Source organism: Vitis vinifera, chromosome 12, assembly GCF_030704535.1.
Source record: "Vitis vinifera cultivar Pinot Noir 40024 chromosome 12, ASM3070453v1".
NCBI classification, from domain to species: Eukaryota; Viridiplantae; Streptophyta; class Magnoliopsida; order Vitales; family Vitaceae; genus Vitis; species Vitis vinifera.
Window position 1 is genome coordinate 821,944 of NC_081816.1, and position 25,042 is coordinate 846,985.

At 37.9% G+C, this 25,042-nt stretch overlaps 1 protein-coding gene across 12 annotated transcripts; it reads right to left on the bottom strand.

Annotated features, from left to right (window-relative positions):
- On the bottom strand, positions 1 to 25,042 carry LOC100245557 (uncharacterized). Of its 12 annotated transcripts, none has more exons than XM_010658821.3 (5): positions 24,805 to 25,039; positions 22,115 to 22,314; positions 7,475 to 7,947; positions 7,302 to 7,371; positions 1 to 288 (listed from the first exon to the last, which is right to left on the bottom strand). In XM_010658821.3, exons 1-4 carry the CDS (start codon positions 24,956 to 24,958, stop codon positions 7,335 to 7,337), a joined length of 864 nt encoding a protein of 287 aa, XP_010657123.1. In that variant the 5' UTR covers positions 24,959 to 25,039; the 3' UTR covers positions 1 to 288; positions 7,302 to 7,334. The 12 variants fall into 12 exon arrangements, with proteins under 12 accessions (XP_010657123.1, XP_010657125.1, XP_010657124.1 ...); XM_010658823.3 differs by having other exon boundaries at positions 1 to 293; XM_010658822.3 differs by having other exon boundaries at positions 7,298 to 7,371.

The window sequence follows — 25,042 nt, forward strand, 5'->3', positions numbered from 1 at the left end:
TGGGTAATAAAATACAATAATCTTCATTCATCCTTGAAAACATGCTAGAAAACAAGTACAAAAATTGCAGGGTTTTTATTCAAGTAAAACCATGCATGAGGGGGCTTCACAAAATTGTTGCAAATTCAATTACATATTTGTACAATTTTGTCACAAAAAAAAAAAAGGAAATATATACATTACTGTCATGGTAGCCATCTTCCTGTGAAAGAATCGGCTGGTACATATTGTGTCCGGGAAGTTTCATCCAGATACTTGCATCAAATTATTTCTTTCCCAGTCTTCTAACTACACTTTAAATCAATAGAAATAATGATAGATCACAAATAAAAGAACATGTCTTTTTGAGAGAAAAAAAAAATAGTTTATACTAGCAAACATAAAAAGTGAATTACAAACAAAGGTTTTGGCAAAATCCATACAGATGTGAGCCTAAATCACCCTTCATACTAGCAAGGTCCCAAATAAATAGTTTGGTGGGAAATCCAACAAACATCCTTAGCAATTAAGCTCCTCTCTTTGCCAGCTGATCTGCGATCTTACTGGTGGACCTCAACATCTAGGAAAAACAAGAATGCAACTCTTCCAAGAGGTCTAAGATCTTCCAATTTCAAGAATCCTCATTTTCAAGTTTCCCATTTTCTAAGAAAAAGCCTCAAGAGTTTTTTCTTTTTTGATAGGCAAGCCACAAGATAATAAAAATTGAATCCCCCTCCAAAAAGAAGTTCTGTAGACTTCTTTTCAGTCAATCCTTCCAACAGTGCTAGGATCTTGGCCTCTATTGCAACCCTGAACCAGCAAACTTAAAAAAGTCTTGATTGTGCTACCATGGTGATCTCAGATCACTCCACTAGTCCTTAGCTGGCTAGGTTCCAAGAAACCTCAGTGAGATTGAGACATCTTGAAGGTGGGAGCTTGCATACTGTCTAGCCTTGACTGACTCCTGCTACCAGCTCTACCACTAAAGGCCTCTCTTTAATCTAATATAATTATGCGAAGTGGGGTACCCCAAAACTCCATAGAAACTGACCCCTAAAAAGACTTAACTCCAATTGTCCTAGAAAATGCTGACATTCTTCTCCAGCCAAACCACCCAAAGAATAGCAAGTATCAGCCATAAAGCTCTCTACCTTCAGGATTTCACCCAAAACCTCTAAAAGCAACAAGCATCATTTCTGCAACATCCCCCAAGAGGAAGGCAGGACAAGACTACCTCCCTAAGAAACTTGTTCCATCACTCCTAAGTCATAGGGCCATCAAGGGAGAGGTGATCCGGTTGAAGAATAGGGTTTCACGGGAATAATTTTCTTTCATTAAGATTATTCTTTTATAGAGTTTACAGCATATACAAATCCTTCAAATTAGGAAACTAAATCATTGATTAAAAAGAAAGAATAACTCCTAACAATTACTTTCCTAAAAATACAAAGATTGACAACTAATAAATAATTTACAGTTTTACAAAGTTATTTCTTTCCATATTAGTTTCGGTTTTCCAACACTCCCCCTCAAGCTGGCTTAAAGATATCTTCCATAGCCAGCTTGCCAACTAGAAAATCGAATTGCCTCTTGTGTAGTCCTTTGGTGAAGACATCAGCAACTTGTTCCTCAGTAGGGATATAGGTCATACAGACCAATCCGTTGTCTATCTTCTCTTTAATGAAATGCTTGTCCACTTCCACATGTTTGGTGTGGTCATGGAGAACCGGATTGTGAGCTACTGAAATTGCTGCCTTGTTGTCATAATACAACTTCATAGGAGATGAACCTGTCATCTTTAACTCTTCCAGTAATCTTCTTATCCACATAATCTCACAAATACCATGAGCTACAGCTCTAAACTCAGCCTCAGCACTACTTCTAGCAACCACGTTCTGTTTTTTACTTCACCACGTAACCAAGTTGCCACCTACAAATGAACAGTACCCAGAGGTGGACCTTCGATCCACTATGCTTCCAGCCCAGTCTGCATCGGTGTAGGTTTCAATTTGTAGGTGTCCTTGTGACTTGAACAGAAGACCTCTACTTGGTGTCCCCTTTAGATACCTTAGAATCTTATAAACAGCTTCAAAATGCTCTGGTCTAGGCGCATGCATAAATTGACTAACCATACTCACTGAGAATGCTATGTTAGGGCGTGTATGGGATAGGTAAATCAATCTCCCAACAAGTCTCTGATAACGATCCCAGTCCTTCACATTCTTGGCTTTTGTAGGCTGCAGTTTTACATTCGGCTCTATAGGTGTTTCAGCAGGCTTACATCCTAACATACCTGTCTCATCAAGAAGATCAAGAGCATACTTCCGTTGATTTACAAAGATACCTTCTTTGGACCTAGCAAACTCCATCCCAAGAAAGTATTTTAATGCCCCCAGGTCCTTAATCTCAAATTCCTCAGCAAGTTTCCCCTTTAGCTTCTCTAGTTCATTGCAATCATCCTCAGTTAACACAATATCGTCAACATACACAATTAAGATGGCTACTTTACTTTCATTTGAATGTTTGTAGAACATCGTGTGATTAGCTTGACTTTGAGTATATCCATAATGCTTTATTACTTTGCCAAAGCGCTCAAACCAAGCTCTGGGCGACTGCTTAAGTCCGTATAAGGACTTCTTCAATTTGCACACTTTTCCAACTCCAAAACTTTCTTCAAAACCTGGTGGAGGACTCATGAACACTTCCTCCTCTAGGTCTCCATTAAGAAAGGCATTTTTAACATCCAATTGGTGTAAGGGCCAATTGGAATTTACTGCAAGGGACAATAAAACTCTAATCGAGTTTATTTTAGCAACGGGGGCGAAAGTCTCTTGGTAGTCTATCCCATATGTTTGAGTAAAACCCTTTGCCACAAGTCTGGCTTTGTATCTCTCAACACTTCCATCTGCTTTACTCTTTATTGTAAACACCCATTTGCACCCTACAACTTTTTTTTCCCTTGGTAAATCTACAACCTCCCAAGTGCCATTCTTTTTTAAGGCATTTATTTCCTCAAACACTGCCAATTTCCAACTCGGTTCATCTAGTGCTTCTTGAATATTTCTAGGTACCACAAGTTTTGAAATATTTGTAGTGAATGCTCTATAGTTGTCAGAAAGGTTACTATAGGAGATATATTTGGCAATGGGGTGTTTAGTGCAGGCTCGGGTTCCCTTTCTAAGAGCAATAAGGAGATCAAGGTCAAGGTCTTGTGCAGGAACAATTGGGGCTAATCCTAAACCAGGTTCGAGTGCAGATATTTCTGGACTTGGACCAAAGTGTGATGGTAAACTTAGATCAATAACAGAAGAAGAAGAAGCATGTATATGAGTAGGAATAGAAGGAGGGTTACCTGAGACATTTAGAGAGCCATTGCCTAGGGCTTTCGGTTGACCATGTGCTGGGATGATCGGTCGGTCTTTACTTCTTCCAGGGACTTTTTTCCTTGAATAAACCATAGGCTCAAGATTGTTTCTATTTTTTTTCATTTGTAGTATTTCTTCTTCTAACAGACCAATTTCAGATTCGGATTTAGTAGGCTTAGTTTCCTTATTTTCTTTTTCAAGAGAGATATCAAGAATTACACTAGGCAAAGGTTCAACAATTTCCTAAAAATTTGGTTCCACTAATTTCTCCCCATGAAGTAAATTTTTGGTAAAATATGGGACATTTTCCATAAAGGAAACATCCATAGTTGTGTAAAAACGTTTTGTAAGGGGATTAAAACATTTGTAACCCTTTTTATTAGGAGTATATCCTACAAAAACACATTTTTCTGCTCTTGGGTCTAACTTAAATCTTAACCTTTTTGGAATGTGTACATATGCAGTGCAACCAAATATTTTCAAGGGTAATTCAGAATTAATTCGAGATTCTGGAAATACCTTTTTCAAGCACTCCAAAGGAGTGGTATACTGCAAAATTTTTGTAGGCATCCTGTTGATTAAATATGAAGCAGTTAGTATAGCATCCCCCCATAAGTATTTTGGAATATTCATGTAAAACATCATAGTCCGTGCTACTTCTAACAAGTGTTTATTTTTACATTCAGCTATTCCATTCTATTCAGGGGTATCAGAACACGAGGATTGATGTAAAATTCCTTTCTCATTTGAAAAGGTTTCGAAAACTTTATTAAAGTACTCAGTCCCATTATCAGATCTCAAAATACTGATTTTTTTTTTAAATTGGTTTTCAATCATTCTATAAAAATTTTAAAAAAACCTTTCGACTTCAGATTTTTCCCTCATTAAATATACCTAACAAAGATGTGTATGGTCGTCTATAAAGGTCACAAACCATTTTTTTCTTGAAATTGTGGTTACTTTTGAAGGTCCCCAAACATCACTGTGAAAAAAATAAAATGGTTTTGATGCATAGTAGGGTTTTGGAATGTAAGTTTTTCATTGGCTCTTTGCCTATAAACAACTTTCACATTGAAATGATAAAGGATCAACCTTTTGAAATAACACTGGAAATAAATGTTTTAAATAAGATAAACTAGGATGACCTAATCTGCAATGCCAAACCATTATTTGATCACGAACAGAAAGAGAACTAATACTACTTAGTCCTTGAGCAATTTTATTACTAGGTAAATTATCCTCGAAATAATAGAGACTATTGATCATCCTAGCACTGCCAATCGTCTTCCTCGAGCTCTAGTCCTGAAAAATACAATGGGATTCATAGAAGATAACACAACAATTAGAATCTCTAGATAATTTGCTAACAGACAAGAGATTACAAGTAAGTTTATGAACATGGAGAACAAATTTAAGATCTATTCCCTCAGAGATTTTTATTAGACCTTTTCCTGCAATAGGTGAGAAATTACCATCAGTTATCCGAACCTTTTTATTTCCAAGACACAGTGAATAGGATTCAAACATGTTTGAGGAATTGGTCATGTGGTTGGATGCTCCAGAATCGATTATCCATGGAGTATATTTAAAATGACAAGATAGAGCATATAATTCATTACCTGTGTGTGCCAAAGAAACACTAGAAGTACCGGATGTCAAGTTGGATTTCAGCAGTGCAAGAAGATGCTCCATTTGCTCAATGGTGAAGGGGCTTGTCTCAGCCTCATTAGCAGTAGGAATAATGGCTTGGCCTGGTTTGTCACCAAGTTTGAGGGTTAATTCAAAGATCTGTGATTGATTCCCTAAATCAGAATACATCTGATTTACATTCTCCCAAAGCTCTTGTGTTGTTGGATAGCACATGTAATTAGAGCTAATGTCTTCTTCCATATAATTCACAAGCCATGTCATCACCATGGAATTCTCAGCATCCCATATAGCATACCTCGGATCATCCACTGCAGGAGCCTTCTTATCACCCATCAGGTAGCCCATCTTTCCACATCCTCTAATGTACATCCGAACTGATTGAGACCATCTTAGAAAGTTGTCACCATTCAAGCAAATCTTGGTGATTTGGACAGAGTGAGATTCCGAGGTGGTAGGACTGATTTTTGAAGAATCGGTGATGATGGGATTGTTCAAAGAAGGTTGAGGAACAGTAGTGGACTCGTTTGAAATATCCGACATGGTTTCAGAGAACAAGGATTGAAAGAGAGGAAGAAGGAGGATTTCGACAAACAAATTGCTAACTCTGATACCAAGTTGAAGAATAGGGTTTCATAGGAATAATTTTCTTTCATTGAGATTATTCTTTTATAGAGTTTACAGCATATACAAATCCTTCAAATTAGGAAACTAAATCACTGATTAAAAAGAAAGAATAACTCCTAACAATTACTTTCCTAAAAATACAAAGATTGACAACTAATAAATAATTTACAGCTTTACAAAGTTATTTCTTTCCATATCAGTTTCGGTTTTCCAACAGATCCACTACCTCACTACTGACTAAGCAAGTTACAAAATTCTCTGAGATAAGAGTTTTGTAAGAGCCTCTTAATTTGTAACTGGTCATACATAATAATACTAATTGGAAGGGTTCTAAGGACAGGACGTTCTTGGTTAAATCTTTCTATTATGCATTGAAGTTGGATAGTGGAGACACACTCCCCAAAAGGGAAGTTTGGGATTCTTAGGCCCTAATTAATCTCCGCTTCTTTACATTGAGGGCAGCTTAAACTCTTTCTGATAGAGGACCACATGAACTCTTTCTGAAGATCCATTAAATTCTTCAATATAGGATGCAAAAGGACGAAGGCTGAAGGGTTTAACATAAGGAATGCATGCATCCATTACCACATCAACTTATCTGGTATATGCTTCTTTCTTTTCTCAAATCTAGAATATACCTCTAAGGACCTTACTATATGCTATTTCAAAGTCAGAATTTTTCTAGACTACAAACCTTTTGCTTATTTGTTCTTTCTTTTAAAGTTACAGTTCAGTTATGGGAACTAAAACATTGACATCTGGAAAGCACACCATATATCAAAGAAACACATTTAGGTGGTAACAGAGAAATGCCTACACAGAAATGCCTTACATTTGGATACACCACAGACAAAAAGCTCATTGTTTTGAAGAAACCAAATCTTTTATTGAGAGTCTTAAATCAAGAGTGGACAGCAAGTGCATTTATTAGGGATGCTTTATTCTGTTTACACTTGGAAGGTCGAGCAAACATGCACAGAGTTTTGCTTGGAGAAAAAGGATGAACATTTGTCACATGTATGAAATGTAAGAAAATATTACATGAATATTCTATCATAGTAGGCATACAAGAATTAGTACATGAATTTTATGATTTTGAAATAAATTGTATTACGAAAACTCTATGGAAATGGCATTGCTGGAGAACTATATGCGCTTGCAATCCTAATTCTTGATCATCCCCAAAATTAGGCCACTTCTTGGATATTTTCTGTGTATGCGTGTATGAATAGTCATAATTGGAATAATGCTTATAATAATCATCAGGATTATGAGATTTTTTGGTTTTTTTATATTATTGCTAGACTATGTCTCTCCACATTAAGTCATTTTTTTAATTTTTAAAAGGTGCTCTTAGTGAGTTTATTAGGAGGTTGCTATAGGATAGGTTCATTGTTGTTCTTATGTCTCTCTAGATTTAGTCATTTTCACTTCTTTAAGGATCACCTATGACCTATGTTACTCATTAGCCTTAAAACAAAGTGAAAAACATTGGAAAATCTTTCTCTGTACTATCAGTTCAGTTACTTTTGTCTTTTACTTTCTCTTTATTTTATTTCCTCTTTTGAGAAAGTTGGAGTTCACAGTTCCAGGATGAAATCAATACTGCTTAAAGAAACGAGCTTATAATGTAATTGTCTTACAATATAACTCTCTTGCAACATAGACTTAGTTCTCACCCACCCAAAGAAAATTTCAGCATAGTGAATGGAAGTTCTATCTCGCTTCTTTTGTCTGCATGATACTTGTAATTCTGCAATAAGGGCATTTTAAACAGTGTCTTAAAGGAGGAAAAAGTGTAGAGATGCAGAAAGACAACACAAGTTCACAAATTATAAGTCTGAAACTACAGTTACCTCAATCTAATGCCACGGACGCTCTCAAGGATATCCATTGTTTGCTGCAACTTTGAATTTTTTGGCTTCCCTTCATTTTCCAATATCAAGGTTGAGAGCCTCAAGACAGCTACAAGTTCACCTTCGATTTTGCTAAGTTGTTGGTCCAGATGTTCCAGGAAGCTCTGATAAGAGGATATTTGTTGCAAACTTCCAATCATGTCATCTTTATCCCAAATGCCAACATTGACATTGCCTTGTTGTATATCCTCACTATTAAGGAGTACACTTGCTTGATTGTCAGTGAGAAATTGTTCCTCTTGACCTTTTCCAACTTCTGAGGGCCTAAAGTCAAAATACTCATTTTCATTTGAATTTTCAGTAGTTTCCTCCTTTGGAGAAACAATCCTAACTGGACTTAAAGCATCTTCTCCACCAACTTCAAGATCCAAAGAAACGTTATTAATTAGCTGGGATTCCTTTACAGATATTGCCTGAAACCAACAAAGGCTTCTCATCATAAATAGGCTTGCAGTTTTAGTTCTTAAACAAGATCCAAGATTAGGGAGAAATTATTTACAAACAAAATAACCCTTGGAAAATACACTGAAGGAGAATGAGAATCAATACACTAACAGCTCTTAAAGTCGTCTTACGTGAAGAGAGACCATTATATAAAACACACAGGCATATTTATCTTCTCTTTACTGTGGATAAAACCAAAGTTTTTAAAGGCAAAAGCCAAAAGCGAAGCATTTTTGTGTCCATAAGGCAAGACATAAGCCTCTAAGCATTGAGGTGTAAGCCTTTTGGTACCTTCACTTTTGTGATGAATAAATATTTAAAAAATATACAAAATAAAAATAAAATAAAATAAAAACATTACAAAAAGTCAATTAAAGACAAAAAAAAAATTACATATTTTTTATCATTTGAAAAACAATAACAATTAATTTTTTTAAAAAAAAAAAGATAATCAATTAACTAGTTTTTTTTACTGTTTGAAAAAATCATCAAATTTGATCTATGCAAAATAAAATCAATTATCAATTATCTAATTTTAAAATAAAATCAATTATCAAATACCTAATTTTATCTAAGTAAAATAAAAATCAATTATCAATTATCTTAATTTTATCTCATTTGGGTGTTTTCTACATAAAAAATGTAAAAAAAAAGGGGGGGAGGGGAGGGGGAGGGGGTGTCCTTTTATTAAAACATGTTTTTAATGTTAATACACCAAAAAACAAAAAGGGAAAAACAAAACGGAAGAGAAAAAAAACCCAAATCGGCATATTATAAAGGAGAATCGAGGATAAGGAATTATAACACAAAGGGAAGAACTAAGAAGCACCGAGGAGGAGCATATGTGGAGATCTTACTGAAAGCAAAGTAAAGATGTAAAAGCTACCTTGGCCGACATGAGCCACTATCAATGGTATTGAGAAACATGAGATGTGGTCGTCGATGATAAGGTTAGAGTTAGGGTTAGGTTTTTGTTTTCTTTTTCCCGTCCTTTGATTTCATTCTCCATGGGCTGTTTTAGGTTAAACAACATCATTTTTTTTTCTTTTAAATGGATTTATTTATTGGTCCAGCCATCTCTACAACACCTAGAAGGCTTATGCCTCATGCTATGACATGTTGAAGGCATGTTGGAAGCATGCCTTAGGTACATTTAGTCTTTAGAGGGGCATGCCTTTTGTTAGTCTAGCTTTTTTTTAATGCTTCAACGTGTTTTTGGAACACTTCGCTCTGAAGCCTGTCCTGCAGAGCGCTTCACGAACACCTTTAAAAACACTCGATAAAACTCAAAGCAATTGTGTCCAGCACACATGAAAAATAATCTTCATAAACCATTTTCATTCAACATCAAAAGACAAAGCGATAATAGCGCTTGATTCAGTGGCTATTTTTGCTTCCTTGTTTCTGCTAAGAAAATAATCAAAGTTATCGCGTATAGTTTTTACTCATTACAACAATTTTTCATAACCAACTTTTTGTTGAACACATGTGCAACTGAGTTTTGATAAAAATAACTTTGACAGCCCAACACTCCAAATCACAACTGAAAAGTTATATGAAGAAACATCTTCTCATGGTCTCAATCTGCAAAAATTTTCCCGAAGATTAAGGGAAAAATGAAGTATATAGTTGGCATTATGACTGTGCCAAAAGAATCCGATCTAGCCTTTGAAGCTTGGGATGCAGAGAACTCCACAGTCATGGCATGCCTTCTCAATTCTATGCAACCAGAAATTGGAAAGCTGTTTTTGTATCTCTCTACTGCTAAGGAGATGTGGAAGACAGTGTCAAAAAATACTCAAAAAGGGGGAATGCTGCCTGAATCTATGAACTGAAGGTTGCCATCCATAATATAAAACAGCCAGATCTTTCCGTAACAGCCTATTACAACACCTTGAAAGTGTTGTGGCAAGAGCTGGATCATCATCAACAATTCATAATGATCACGGTTGAAGATGCTGCCACTCTTGCAGAAAAAATGGAGAGGTATCAAGTTTTTTAATTCCCAGCTGGTCACAAGCCTGAATTAGATGAAATAAGAAGCAGAGTTCTTGGAAAAGAGAGTATTCCTTGTCCAAGTGAAGTATATTCCAATGTGCATACTGACAAGAGTAGGCAGAGTGCTATGATGGGAACAGTTGCTCAAGAGACCTCTGCATTAAAGGCCGTCCAAGAGAATAACCCTGAACCACCCATGAACCACTCTAAACAATGGCAAAGAAAACCTAGAGAAAAGGAGACCAGATGGAGTGATTACTGCCATAAGCCAAGGCATACCCAAGAAACCTGCTGGAAGTTGAATGTGAAGACCCCGCTTGGAGATAGAGAGTAACCAGTCTGATAAGAAGGCCTATCAAGGGACTGGATCCAAAAATTCAGAACCAGAACCTCCTATACAGCCAAAGAAAAATCCTTTTACGAAGGATCAAATGGAGCTTTTGTATAAAATGTAGGGGAATTCCATGAACTCTAACAATTCCTCCAGTCCCTCTTCTTTCTTTGCACAGTCAGGCAATACCTTTTCAGCCCTTAATATCTCTAAATATTTGGTTTCGAAACCTTGGATCATTGACTCAAGGGCCTCCAATCATATGACAAATGATTTAAATTGCTTTCACTTGTACAATCATGGCTCTAACATTGGTAAAGTCACCATTGCTGACAGGTCTTTTGTCCCTATCATTGGAAAAGGCTCGGTCTCAGTTTCATCATCATTGACACTAGATTCTATCCTTCATGTCCCTAAAATTTCTTGCAATGTGTTGTCCATCAATAAAGTTACTAAATCTTGAAATTCTTGTGTAACTTTTTACCCTACTCATTGCATTTTTCAGGACCTAGCTCCAGGGAAAAGGATTGGCAGTGTTAAGGGGAGAGAGGGATTGTACTATTTGAACCCCAAGGCAAGTAAGAGTAACCAAGCTTATGTCTCAAAAGCTGCTGAAGAAAAAGAAAGGGAAATCTGGTTATTACATTTCAGATATGGCAACCTGAACTTCATATCTATTAAAACCATATTTCCTGATTTATTTTTTAATGTTGATCTCTCAAAATTTCAATGTCAAATTTGTGAACTTTCCAAAAATCATCAGGTACCCTTTCCTCTGAGCAACAACAAGTCTGAAATTCCTTGTTTCCATGATCCATAGTGATGTGTGGGGCTGCTCTTCAACTGTCTCAAATTCAAAGTATAAATGGTTTGTTACCTTTATTGATGATTGCACAAGAACAACATGGATTTATCTTTTCAAAGAAAAATCAAAAGAAGCTGTGTCTTTCCAAAACTTTCACAAAACGATTCAAACTCAATTTGAAAGTAAGATTCTCAACCCCTATCTGGTTGAAAATGGGATAGTTCACTCCTCATCATGCACTGATACCCCCTCAACGAAGTGATAGGAAGAGCTTTGATGTTCTCAAAAAATGTCTCTAAAACCTGTTGGAGTGATGTTGTTTTGACTGTTGCTTATTTCATAAACCATATGGCCTTTAAAATTCTTGACTCAAAGGTTCCAATCAACTTAATGAAAACCTTTTTTCCACATGTTCATTTGTTTGGGTCTCTACCAATGTTTTTAAAAGGCATTAGTGAGGTGCACTTCAAGGCACGCCTCAGAGCAAAGCATTCCAAAAACACGTTAAAGCTAGACTCACAAAAGGCATGTGCCTCTAAAGTCCAAGTGTACCTAAGGCATGCTTCCAACATGCCTTCAACATGTCGGAGCATGAAGCATAAGCCTTCTAGGTGTTTTTTTTTTTTTGATAAGTAAAGGATATGCATTAAAAGAGAGGCAGAACGCCACAAAGCATACAGGGAGTATACAAGGCGGCTAGGGCCTCAAAAAACAAAGACAAAAAGAATCACCTCCCTTTAAGTGGATGCTACCCACTCCAGGAAGCCTATAAGGGAGAAAGTCTCCTCACCTAAATACAATTTGGACCAACTCCACAAATTACAGACAAAAAAATTCTTTAACTTCTAAATATTCAACACACCCCCCTAAAAGCTAATCTATTCCTCTCCTTCCACACCGTCCAAAAAATACACAACGGAATGGCGTCCCAAATCTTTTTCCTTTTCTTCCCCACAAACGAGCCCCTTCAGCTAGCTAAGACCCCCTTTACAGTTTCTGGAAAAACCCATTTCACATCTACTAACCCAAGAACAATATCCCACAAAGCTCTAACCACTGTACAATGTATAAGGATGTGATTTACATTTTCTTCTTCACACCCACACAAAAAGCAACAATTTGGAAGTTGCACCCCTCTTCTTTGAAGTCTATCCAAAGTAAGCACCTTCCCCCACGTCGCCTCCCAAGCAAAGAAGGCGACTTTAGTTGGCACCCTAGCCACCCAAATACTTCTTGAAGGAAAACCTGTACCATTAGAATTGGTCAACAAACTATAAGCTTCCTTGACCCTGAACTGACCACTTCTTCCATGCCTCCACAGGACTGAGTCTTCCTCCAAAGAGGGCTTATGACCCCTCAGCATATGGAGTAAATCCCCAACCGTATCCAGCTCCCAATCATTGAAGTCCCTCAAAAAATTTAGGTTCCAATCACCTTGACCAGAATTTTGGTCCCACATTTCCTCAATCGTTGAGCTCCTTTGAACAGACATGCCAAAGAGATGAGGAAAGCAATGGGACAGCGTTGTATCAGTACACCAAACATCTGTCCAAAATCTGATCGTGTTGCCCTTCCCAACTCGGAATATCATGTTATCCCAACACCACTCTGATTCTTTCCAAATCTCCTTCCAAACCCCTACTCCAACCGCCCCATTAGCTTTCTTTGGCCTCCAACCAAGACCCTCTTGCCCATACTTCACCTTAATCACTTGTTTCCAAAGGTTATCTTTGTCACAAGCATACCTCCATATCCACTTGCCAAGTAAAGCTTTGTTCAACATGGCTAGCTTCCTAAGGCCTAGCCCACCTTTATCCTTGTCTGTACACACCACCTCCCAATTAACTAGATGAATTTTCCCCTCCATATTTCCCCCTCCCCACAGAAAGTCCCTTTGCACTTTCTCTAGCCTTCGAGCAACAACTTTGGGCATTCTGAAGATAGACATTTGATAGATTGGCATGCTAGCCAAAGTACTTTTTATTAAAGTGATTCTTCCCCTTTTAGAGATATATTTCCGTTTCCAAAGCGCGAGTCTCCTCCTTACTCTCTCTTCCACCCCATCCCACATATAAGGTGCTTTATTAGGAGCCCCTAAAGGAAGACCCAAGTACTGAGATGGTAAGGACCCCACCCTACAGCCTAGCTCAGCAGCCAACTCTTCCATCTCCACCACCTCTCCAACTGGAATGATTTCACTCTTGGCTAAGTTAATCCTTAGGCCCGAAGCCGCTTCAAACCAAAGTAAGATCCAACTTAAGTGAGTTAGATGATCCTTACTAGCCTCACAAAACACAATTGTGTCATCAAAAAAAAACAAATAAGAGATGTTCAAAGGGGATCTACTGTCACCCCTGAAAAAAATCCCCCCTCCACAGCTCTCCTAATAAGAACATCTAGCACTTCCATTCCCATAACAAAGAGATAAGGAGACAGGGGATCTCTTTGTCTAAGGCCCTTAGTGCTAGGGAAGAAGCCAGCTGGCACCCCATTAACCAACACTGAAAATTTAGCTGAGGATAGGCAACTCCACATCCACCCCACCCACTTCGACCCAAAACCCATCTTTTGCAGAACCTTCAGCAAAAACTTCCAATTGATGCTGTCATAAGCTTTTTCTATGTCCAATTTGCAAATAAGGCCCTTTTCTTTTTGTTTCTGCCACGAGTCTATCACTTCATTTGCAATTAAGGAAGAGTCAAGAATTTGTCTTCCCCTCACAAAGGCATTCTGAGAAGTAGAAACCGCCTTTCCAACTACTTTCTTCAGTCTGTCAACTAGCACTTTAGCCAATAGCTTGTAGAGCCCCCCCAGGAGACTAATAGGTCTAAAATCTCCAAGGTCCTCAGCCCCACTTTTCTTGGGAATCAAAACCAAAAAAGTATTGTTGAGGCTCTTGAGGAAAGAGCTATGCTCGTAAAAATCCTTGAACATTTCTAAAATCTCCTCTTTAACAAAATCTCAACAGCTTTGCCAAAAGGCCATAGTAAAACCATCCGGACCAGGGGCTTTATCCCCATTCATCTCCATCAAAGCCGCATGAATTTCATCCTCTGTAAAGAACCTCTCCAGATTCTCAGCTTCTTGCTGGCTGATTTGCTCAAACTGTAGTCTCCCAATGTCCGTCTTCCACCCCATATCTTCTAAAAGCAGTTTACGAAACGCATTAGCAATTCCTTCCCTAATTTCCTGCTCCTCTGACAGCCATTCCCCATTGATCGTAATTCTATCCAAGGAATTGTTTCTATGGTGGGCGCTTGCCATGCGATGGAAGAAACCCGTGTTTCTATCCCCCTCCTTCAGCCATATTTCCCTTGAAAGCTGTCTCCAATGAGTTTCCTCCATAAGCACCCACTTTTTATAATTTTCTTTTGCCTCTTTTTTTATCTCTGTTTCTTCCACAGTCAGAATTCTCTCGCTTTCCTTCCGATCCCAGAATTCCACTTGCTGCAAGGCTGAGGATTTATCGCAGTCCAGCCTTCCAAAAATTTCTCTATTCCAAATTTTCAACTTTTGTTTGATTTCCTTCATCTTAGCAGCCAATTTAAAACTAGCACTGCCCCTGACTTCAATTCCCTGCCACCAGCTATGCATAAGTTCTTTGAATCCCTCAACCTTAAGCCACATATTTTCAAATCTGAATAGAGTCGGGCCTCGTCTTATCCCACCCCCCACTAACGTGATTGGGAAATGATCGGAAACCGGCCGAGGCAGCCTACTTTGGGTAATCCCACTGAATTGGTCTACCCAGCTAGGGGACACAAGGAACCTGTCCAATCTTGCCCAAGCCTGCTTATTATGGCCCCCATTCCAGGTGAATTCTCCCCCCTGTAAAAGAAGATCCACCAACCCTAAATCATCCACAATCTCAGCAAACTTCCTCATTGCTGAGCTTATTCTCCTCTGACTACTCCTTTCCCTCTGAAACAAAGTGATATTAAAATCCCCCCTAGGCACCAGGGGTCTTCCCACAGCCCTCTAATCGCCCCAAACTCTTCCCATAGTTCATCCCTTTCCACTTTGGAGAAAGGGTCATACACTCCCGTAAACACCCAAACAGCCCCATTTCCTACATTCCGAAATCTGCATGATAAAGTAAAATGTCCCTCCTCCCAATCTAGAATGTCCAGAGACCTCCTATCCCAGCAAATAAGGATTCCTCCCGAAGCCCCCTCCGCATTCATAGCTTTCCAATCTAGGAATCTCCCAGAACCTAAGCTTCTCACAATACCCTCCGACATAGATTGGATCTTTGTCTCCTGAATACAGATTAAGTCCACCCTCTGGTTCCTTATAAAAGTCTTAATAATTTTTCTTTTGGAGCTATCGTTTGCTCCCCTCACGTTCCAGCTCAGGATTTTCAACTTCATTAGGCAATCACAATTTGACTCCCTTTGCCCTGTACCGAGCCTTTCTGCTTATTCCCCCCCTCATAGTTTACAGAACATTCCAATCTCTTTAACTCCCTTTCAAACTTAAACTTTTCCAGTAGCTCTTTACTATGTATCTTCTCCCGTCTTTTTCTGATTTTAATCAAAAAATTCAGGATTTCCTTTTCCAGCCCCTCCGTCGGGAATCCCAAGAAATGACTGAATTTTGCCAAGCTACTCTCTTCCCATTTTTCCTCAGACTCATTTCTCACAACTTGAACATCATATGTGCCAAAGGCCCCATCCATCCCCCTGGCTTTGTCACTGCTTCTCTTGGTTACTCCCAATTCCCTACAGCCACTGGTCTTCTCATTACAACCCTCATACACTGTTAACCACATTGTTTTATCAACCCAAACTTCCTCGTCCATATCCCCAGAACGATCGTAAAACTCCCCCCCCCCCCCCCCCCGGAGTCCGATCAAAAAAAAGAGAATTAAGATGAGAAGCCCCCAAAGCCCTTTCCCCCCTAGAACAAGACCCCGTTCCATACCTCAATGCTTCCTCTTCGAGCGCCCTATCTGTCATTGAATAACTAGCCAAACTCTGTTGCTTCCTCAGATCTTCTGACTCCCGTGCAACAAAGGGCTTTGTCTCAGGAGAATTCCCGTTACTGGAGATGGAGAGCTTCAACAGATAGCCCTTCTCCTGAGGGTCATTGTTTGAGTCTTGGGCTGCTAGCGAGATTGGGCCCTCCCTTGTCTTGCCTTCTAGATCAGACTGTTTTTGGCAGCCCATTGAAGAAGTTGGGCCTTTGCTTGAGGATTGGTCTTTTGGCGAAACTGGGCCTTTGGCAAGGCAGCCCACATCTTCAGCCCACTCCCTAGACAATGGGTCTACTTCTAAGCCAACCTCGCTAATTAGCACTCCTTTCATCTTAAGGCCCATAGGCCCGCTAGCCAGGCCAAGCCCACCAGCCCTCCTTGTCTCCTTTGGGCCCACGATTGGGCCTAAGGGATGCGACCCAGGTAATGATTTACCGTTTGAGGCCCAAATCCGGATTGCCGAGCTTTGATCTTGGTTTGCCTTCGCCCGACCCGACCCGACCCCCTGCTCACCCATCTCTTCATCTGACAAGTTCAGCGTCTCAAGCTTCACACTCACCCGCTCCTCCGCCACTCGTTGCTCTGCGCGTGAGGCACCATCACCCCTAACCTCAACGCTTTTTCGTCCAGCCTCTTCTCTGCGTTTTCTCCTAAGCACCGATCGACATTCCCACCATAATGACAAAGCGTAGACCTCCTCCTCCACTTCGATTTCCAGAACGCTCGGTCTGACCTCTCCTCTCGATTTCACCAAGATTCTAGCCCACTGGAGCTCGCCCATCATCTTCGTCTGTTCATCAACTGTAATAAAACCACCACATTCGTCCCCCACTCTTTTCAAGATCATCAGACTCCATAACGAGATTGGAAGCCCAACTATTCTCACCCAAACTTCCTTTCCTTCATCCACCTCTACCCAACATCCACTCCTAGGGCTCCAATGCTCTAGCCCTACCTAGAGTCCTCCCATCGAGTGATTCCCTGAAGAAACAACGCGTCTTGCCTCTTCCAAATCTTCAAATTCCAACAGAAATCTTTCCTTTTCCAGCTTAGCCAACCCTAAATTTCCTCTTAGACCCCAAGATTTTGCCCAAAGTTTTCCCAAACTCTCAAGATCTTCTTCTCCCCCTGAACTGGCTTTCCAGCTCACCACAACACAATGTTCCAGTTTCTGTAAGAATCCTAGTGTTTCCTCCCTTTTAGCCTTCACTGCGATTAAATTTGGGTTACCCCAAGGTGGCCTCTTCGCTACTGTCGCATACGATCTTCCCACAATAGCCTTCCCCATAGCCCTTACTTCCTGGTTTTCTGGTTTTCTACCAAGAGCTCCTACCAATTGGTGAAGCTTCTTCGCCATGATCATCCATCCCCTTTTATCCCCTCTGCCTCTCGGGATGAAGATGCAAAACCTCTTCCTCTCTAGATCGGAAACCCCTAGCCGGATAAACCCCCCCGCTCTGTTTATCTCTCGCGTCATAGAGTACAATCTCCTCTGCTCCTTCCATTCTCTTCCCCATCTTGCTTCTTTCTCGTCCTTAATACAGAGATTTAGCCCTTCTAAGAAAAACCCTAAGCTTTCCAGTCCCAAACGGACCCATAACGAAACCCCTCCCTTCTTCTCCACGATGAGAACTTGGGGTTTTCCTTTCCTATCGTCCACAACAATCTCGAACGCCTTGGACTCCACTGCGAAGCTGCACTCCTTCCTTCTGTTGCGAGGCGCCGAGCTATTTTCTCCCTCCTCACCATCGCACTCTCCATCGCACTCTCTCTCGCCCTCTCTCACTCTCTCTCTCTCTCTCCCATTTCCTATTCTCAAAAATATCTTGAAAACATAAGCCTTCTAGGTGTTGCATAGATGATTAGACCAATAAATAAATCCATTTAAAAGAAAACAAAAAAAAAAGGTTGATGTCTTTTAACCCAAAACAGCCCGTTGAGAATGAAATCAAAGGACAAGGTGAAAAAAAAAAAAAAAAAACCTAACCCTAACTCTAACCTTATCGTCAACGGCCACATCTCAAGCTTCTCAACACCATCAACAGCAGCTCACTCCAGCCAAAGTAGCTTCGACATCTTCACTTGGCCTCCGGCGGGATCTCCACGTACGCTCCTTGGTTCTTCCCCCTACGTTATAATTCCTTATCCCCTATTCTTCTTTATAATCTATTGATTTGGGTTTTTTTCTTCCATTTTATATGTTTCCATTCTGTTTTTTTATTTATTAACCTTAAAAACAAGTTTTAATAAAAAGACCCCCTCCCTTTTTTTTTTTCCCTTTTTTATGCGGAAAACTCCTAAATTAGATAAAATTAAGATAATAGATAATTGATTTTTATTTTACTTAGATAAAATTAGATAATTGATAATTGAATTTATTTTAAAAATAGATAATTGATCATTGATTTTATTTTGCATAGATCAAATTTGATAATTGATTTTTTCAAATAGTAAAAAACAAACTAGTTAATTGATTATCTTTTGTTTTTTTTTAAATTCTTTAATTATTATTGTTTTTCAAATGGCAAGAAATATATAATTTTTTTGTCTTTAATTAACTTGTTATAAGGTTTTTTATTTTTATTTTGTATATATTTTAAATTATTTTTAAATATTTATTCATTACAAAAGTGAGGGTATCAAAAGGCTTATGCCTCAATGCTTTGAGGTTTACATCTCACCTTACAAACACAAAAACATTTCGCCTTTCACGTTTGCCTATAAAAACTTTGGTTTGTACCCCTCTAAATCTTTAGAGTGAGGCATTTGTACATGTAAATAGCACAAAAAGGTCAAAACTAGATCCTAGAGCCCTTAAGTTCATTTTTTTTTTGTTATTCACCTACTCAAAAAGGTTTAAGTGTTTTCACCCTCCGACCAAGAAAACCTTTGCCTATATAGGGACAATGTTGTTGTACCAAACACTTATTGTCCAACCATGTGTCATATCACCATCTTTGCCCCACCTACAAAGCCTTTTCAACTAACATGTCCCTATAGTCTATTCCCAACAACATACAAGAAGCTCTAGCAATTCCTAAGTGGAAGGATGCTATGTTAACGGAAATGAGAGCCTTGCATAAGAATGAGACTTGGGAAGTTGTAGAGTTGCCTTATGGGGAAAAGAAACAGTGGGATGTAAATGAATTTTCTCCATCAAATATAAAGCAGATGGCTCCATAGAAAGGCACAAGGTCAAGTTAGTGGCAAAAGGATACACTCAAACCCTTGGTATTGATTACCAAGAAACATTTGCCTCAATTGCCAAAATGAACTCATAAAAGGGCATTACTAACATGCGCTTCAAGGCACACCTCAAAGCAAAGTGTTCCAAAAACACATTGAAGCGTTCAAAAAAAAAGCTAGATTCAAAAAGGGCATGTGCCTCTAGAGTCCAAGTGTACCTAAGGCACACTTCCAGCACACCTTCAACACGTCAAAGCATGAGGCATAAGCCTTCTAGGTGTTGCAAAGATGGTTGGACCAATAAATAAATTCATTTAAGGGAAAAAAAAATGATGTCTAAGGATAGGGGAAAAAGAAAACAAAAACCTAACCCTAACACTAACCTTATTGTCAATGGCCACATCTCAAGCTTCTCAAAACCATCAGCAACAACTCACTCCAGCCAAGGTAGCTTCAACATCTTCACTTCACCTCCAACAAGATCTCTACATACATTCCTTGGTGCTCCTCGATTCTTCCCTCTGCGTTATAATTCCTTATCCCCGATTCTTCTTTATAATCTACCAATTTAAGGTTTTTTTTTTCCTTCCATTTTATAGTTTTCCCTTTTTCTTTTCTTTTCTTTTTTTTTTTTTTTGTTTATTAACATTAAAAACAAGTTTTGATAAAAAGACTCCTTTTGTTTTTTTTTTTTCCATTTTTAAGTAGAAAACTCCCAAATTAGAGAAAATTAAGATAATTGATAATTGATTTTTATTTTACTTAGATAAAATTAGATAATTGATAATTTATTTTAATTTAAAATTAGATATATGATTGATTTTATTTTAAAATTCTTTAATTGTTATTGTTTTTCAAATGACAAAAAAATATATAATTTTTTGTCTTTAATTGATGTTATAAGGTTTTTTATTTATTTTTATTTTGTATATATTTTAAATCATTTTTAAATATTTATTCATTACAAAAGTAAGGGTATCAAAAGGCTTATGCCTTAATGCTTTGAGGCTTATGTCTTGCCTTATGGACACAAAAACGCTTTGCCTTTCGGTTTTGCCTTTAAAAACTTTGATTGGACTCCACATCAATTTGATGTGAAAATTTCTTTTTTGCATGGAAACCTTGAAGAAGAAGTCTATATGGATGCTGCACTTGGTTTTGAAAACTTGTTTGATATTAGGAGAGTTTGTAGACTACAAAAGTCTTTATATGATCTCAAACAATCTCCTAGAGCTTGGTTTGAGGGATTGACCAAGTCCTTGAAGAGATATGATTTTACTCAAAGCCAAGGCGATCACGCATTGTTTCTTAAATGATCCTCACTAATGAAACTTACTGTGCTTATTGTCTATGTACGTGACATCATTGTAACAACGGATGAAGAGGAAATAAAAAATTTGAAGACTCTATTGGCAAAAGAGTTTGAAATCAAGGACCTAAGAACTCTAAGATACTTTCTGATAATGGAAGTGGCTAGATCAAAACAAGGCATATTTGTTTCCCAACAAGAGTATGTCCTAGATCTTCTACAAGAGATTAGGATGATCAATTATAAACCAGTAGAGACTCCAATTGATTCTAACCAAGGCATATTCTTGAAGGGATTCCAGTTGATATAGGGAGATATCAAAAACTAGTAGGAAAACTAATTTACGTGTCTCACACTAGACCGAATATAGCATATTTTGTGAGCATTGTTGGCCAATTTATCCACTCACCATAGAGTGTCACACAAAAGCTGTACTAAGGATCTTGAGATATTTGAAAGCTACTCCTGGAAAGGAATTAATGTTTAAGAAGAATTATCATTTGCTTGTAGGGGCATACACAAATGCAAATTGAGCAAGATCCATCCAATAAAAGGCCCACTACAGGTTATTACACCATTGTAGGAGGGAACCTTGTTACATGGAGGAGTAGGGAACAAGTTGTAGCCAAATCAAGTGCAGAGGCTGAATACAGAGCCATGGCTCAAGGGATTTGTGAAGTTTTGTGGATAAAGACTCTACTTAAAGAGCTAAGCTTCGAACCAAAAGAACCAATGAAGATCTACTGTGACAATAAAGTCAACATCAACATTGCTCACAATCCAATTCAACATGATTGAACCAAACATATTGAAGCTGATAGACACTTCATAAAAGAAAAAATTGAAGCTGGACAGATCACCACTCCTTTTGTGACTACCAAACAGCAGTTTGCTAACATCTTCACAAAAGGACTTTCTTACACCATGTTTGACTTTATTGTGTGCAAGCTGGGAATGCATAAGATCTATACACCAGCTTGAGGGTGAGTGTCAGAAATTGTGACTAATTTCCTGATTCTTGATTCAATTTTAGAATCAATTAATGATTGTGTACACTTTAGAATAGGTCAGCAGTTTAGAGTAAATATATGAATTGTCTTTGTAATACTTCCCTTGTATAGCATATTTCCTTTTTACTCTAGGAGGGTAGGTGTGTAGGTGTATATATTAAAATCTTGAAACTTGGTTGATGTATAGTGAATTTGATTCTTTCTGCCTTCAAGAAGCAATGATACTGCATTGTTGCAAAGAAGCAAATTTTAAAAAGTCCAATAATAGAAAAGGACCCATGCTGCTATTTTGCAATCTTAAACATACCTAAATGACCAATACCTAAGAATATCGGAATATAAGCAATATGCAGCTTCAGAGGAGGTATAGCAAAGTGTTCTCCTATTATAAATTAAACACCATAATGACAATAGCAAGATCTCATCAGCATATAACAGATTCTATATCTTGGTTGATGTATGATGCCTATAAGTTCTCAGATGAACTAAACATAATTCTGCAACAATCACCAATTGTCGTACCTCATTAAGCTTTGCTGAAAGCTCATCAAGCAACTCAATGCGACTTTTAGACTTCTCCAAAGCTTGCATAACCTTCTTCTTTTGAAAAAGCAGCTCCCTTGCTTCATTTTCCTTTCCAGTTTGAACGCTAATAGCTGCCTGTCGTCGAAGCCTCTCTGCTGCCTCTGATAATCTCATAAGCCTCAATCGTGCATTATTTGCTGATCAAAAACATATTGAAAATATGAATTATGCCATGAAGTATAAGCAGTTATTCTGGCACACAAAATGATGTATGAATTGTCATAATGTATTAAAAACTCTTAATACTCACAATCAATTTCCCAAGAAAAGAAAAACTATCACTTATTTATCAAATGTTAAGTTCATATATGTTTAGAACAATAGGCTCCCAACTATGTAATAAATCTAAACTTCCTAGGCTCGTATGATAAAAAATTTAGGTTGTGTAACCTCTCGGTCTTTCACCTCTAGCACCTCCTGACACAAGAGAGCAAAGGCTTGAACATAAATACATTTATTGATCTAAAGATAAGCTCCTTCAAGTGTAGAACCATAGACTCCCAACAATGTAAGAAATCTACACTTCCTAGGCTCCTAAGATAAGAAATTTATACTTTGAACATCTTGGTCTTTAACCTTTGGGGCTTTCAATTTCAAGTGACATGACATGTATACATATAAGAGTAACAAAACATAACAAGCAGATACTGAGGCAAAAACAAGGGTTATGGCTAGAGCAATGACATCATGGCCTATGGCTTACTAAGAGAAATTCCCTAGATAGAGCTGAATGGAAGGAAAGGATCTGTGAAAGCAGAAAACTTAGCAGAAGGTTTTCTCGAGATAACTTGAATGCACCATGAACTAACAGCACAAAATAAAACTACACTAAATGGCAAGGTAAGCTATCTAGGTTACGATGGGAACACTTCAGAGTTAAACTAAAATTAAAAGTTAAACATATAATATTATTATATTGCAGAAACTTTTAAAAACAACATACCATCAAACATGAGACTAAAAATGCATGTTTATGGTTACATGATTATTCTACTCATCCAAGGATTTTTTTTATACATAGAATAAATATCAAAGGAAAGAACCAGATCCAATTCTTGAGACCTGAAATGTGGTTCAAAAACCAAACAAAATGACCTTAAGGCTTTGTAGATCTTTAGTTCTGGCTCTTGTAAAAAATACAGTGTCATCCAGGAATTGCGAATGGGAAACCTTAGTTTTGCTTCTATCTGCGGAAAACCTTCCAAGATATCATACTCCTCAACTCTCGCCAAGAATCTATTCAAAACATCAACCACAATGGTAAAAAGGAAGAGTGAAAGTGGCTATGCCCATCTTAACCCTCTAGAAGCCTTAACCCACCCTTTGACATATTTGTTCTCTCAAATAGAAAAACTATTTGAAAACAAACAACATCTAATCCAATGCCTCCATCTTGAATAGTATGGTCCAAAAGACCCTAATAGACATGTAAACCTTTTCAAAATAAATCTTGCAAACCACATTCTCTTCACCTAAGTGTCTTTTCTCATCTACTACTTTATACTACTTCTAGAATCTACCTCCTTTTAACAAAAACCCCTAGGAAGAAGTAACTTCGTTTAAAACTCCAAAACTAAGAATGACAAAACTGTCTTGAGTTTCCTCATTTTTCCTTTGATGCTCTTGATTTCAGTTTTATTATGGCATCTGGGGAAAAATGTGCTGAGTCTTAGAATCTTTATTATTGGTAAAGTTTAGCTCACTTTTGCAGACACAACAAAAATCCCATTCTGTATTGCATCATTTTGCATATATTTTTCTAATGGCTTTTACACACCCATGACCATTAAAGCTTTGTAGCACCAAAAGATTTACCAATCTCTACAACAGCCTAATTGAAACATTCCAAACCATATTCCTTACAACTAGTTTTTTATTATCTTTGATTATACTTTTAATTGCAAAAATGGTTAGGTTGAAACTTTAAGGCTATGTTTGGTTTTTGGAATGTTTGAGGGCAAATGTGAGAGAAAGAAAATAGAGAGAAAAAGTAAAGGAAAAGAAAAAGGGAAAGAAAATAAAAAATAGATTTAAAGTCAATAAATAATTTTCATTTCCTACTTCAAACTCATTTCACTTATGTAAATCTTTTATATAAAGATTAAATAATTTAAAAATATATAAGTTTCTCACTAATTTTAATTATAGTCCACTTTCTTTCATATTTTCCATGGTAAAACCAAACATTTTCTTTACATTTTTTTACATTTTTTTTTACTTAGTGCCTTCCGGAGCCAAACATAGCCTAAGAGACCTTAGATTTTCTCTTTTGAGGTCGGCTATATATCACAATTCTAAGAAATAAAATAAATTAATATTTACAGTTGCCCAGAATCCCAATTCAACAAATTTTAGCAATAAGCAACCAAAAAGAAAAAAGAAACTTCAGCCAAAACTTTATTAAACCCCAGTTTGGTTGCTAAGAAAACTGAAGAATTGTCATGCCTTACGCTGCTTCCGCTTCCAACAAAATTAAAAACTCAACTCGACTAACCACGAAAGTATTTCGGCCAACTACTGGAAAACCCCATATTCAAAAGTTAAGCGCCTTCTCTTCTCCTACCATTTTCAGACAAATATGTAGAATCAAAAGGGTGGACAAAGAAAAACAGAAGAGGAAAACAGACCTTTGGCTCTAGCATTGTTGGCCTCATAGTGAAGCTGATCGAGTTGGGCACGCAATTGGTCGGTACCCATGTTGGAAGCCGAACACAGACACACATTCGTCCATGGAAGCCTCCGAGGAAGAACCCCTATGGCTCCACAATTTACCACCAGCATCTCCCTCACCTCTTTCTCTCACTAAAATCCAAACCCAAGCTGAAAATGCCCCTCAACCTGAATTTGGGATCAAATTGCCCAATT

Coding starts and splice junctions, on each gene's coding strand:
- LOC100245557 (XM_019223574.2), bottom strand. CDS start 24,958: ATGCTGGTGGTAAATTGTGGAGCCATAGGGGTTCTTCCTCGGAGGCTT. Junction 7,948..22,114: donor TTTCAGCAAAGCTTAATGAG/GTACGACAATTG, acceptor TGTTGGTTTCAG/GCAATATCTGTAAAGGAATC. Junction 7,399..7,474: donor GTCCGTGGCATTAGATTGAG/GTAACTGTAGTT, acceptor TCCTCCTTTAAG/ACACTGTTTAAAATGCCCTT.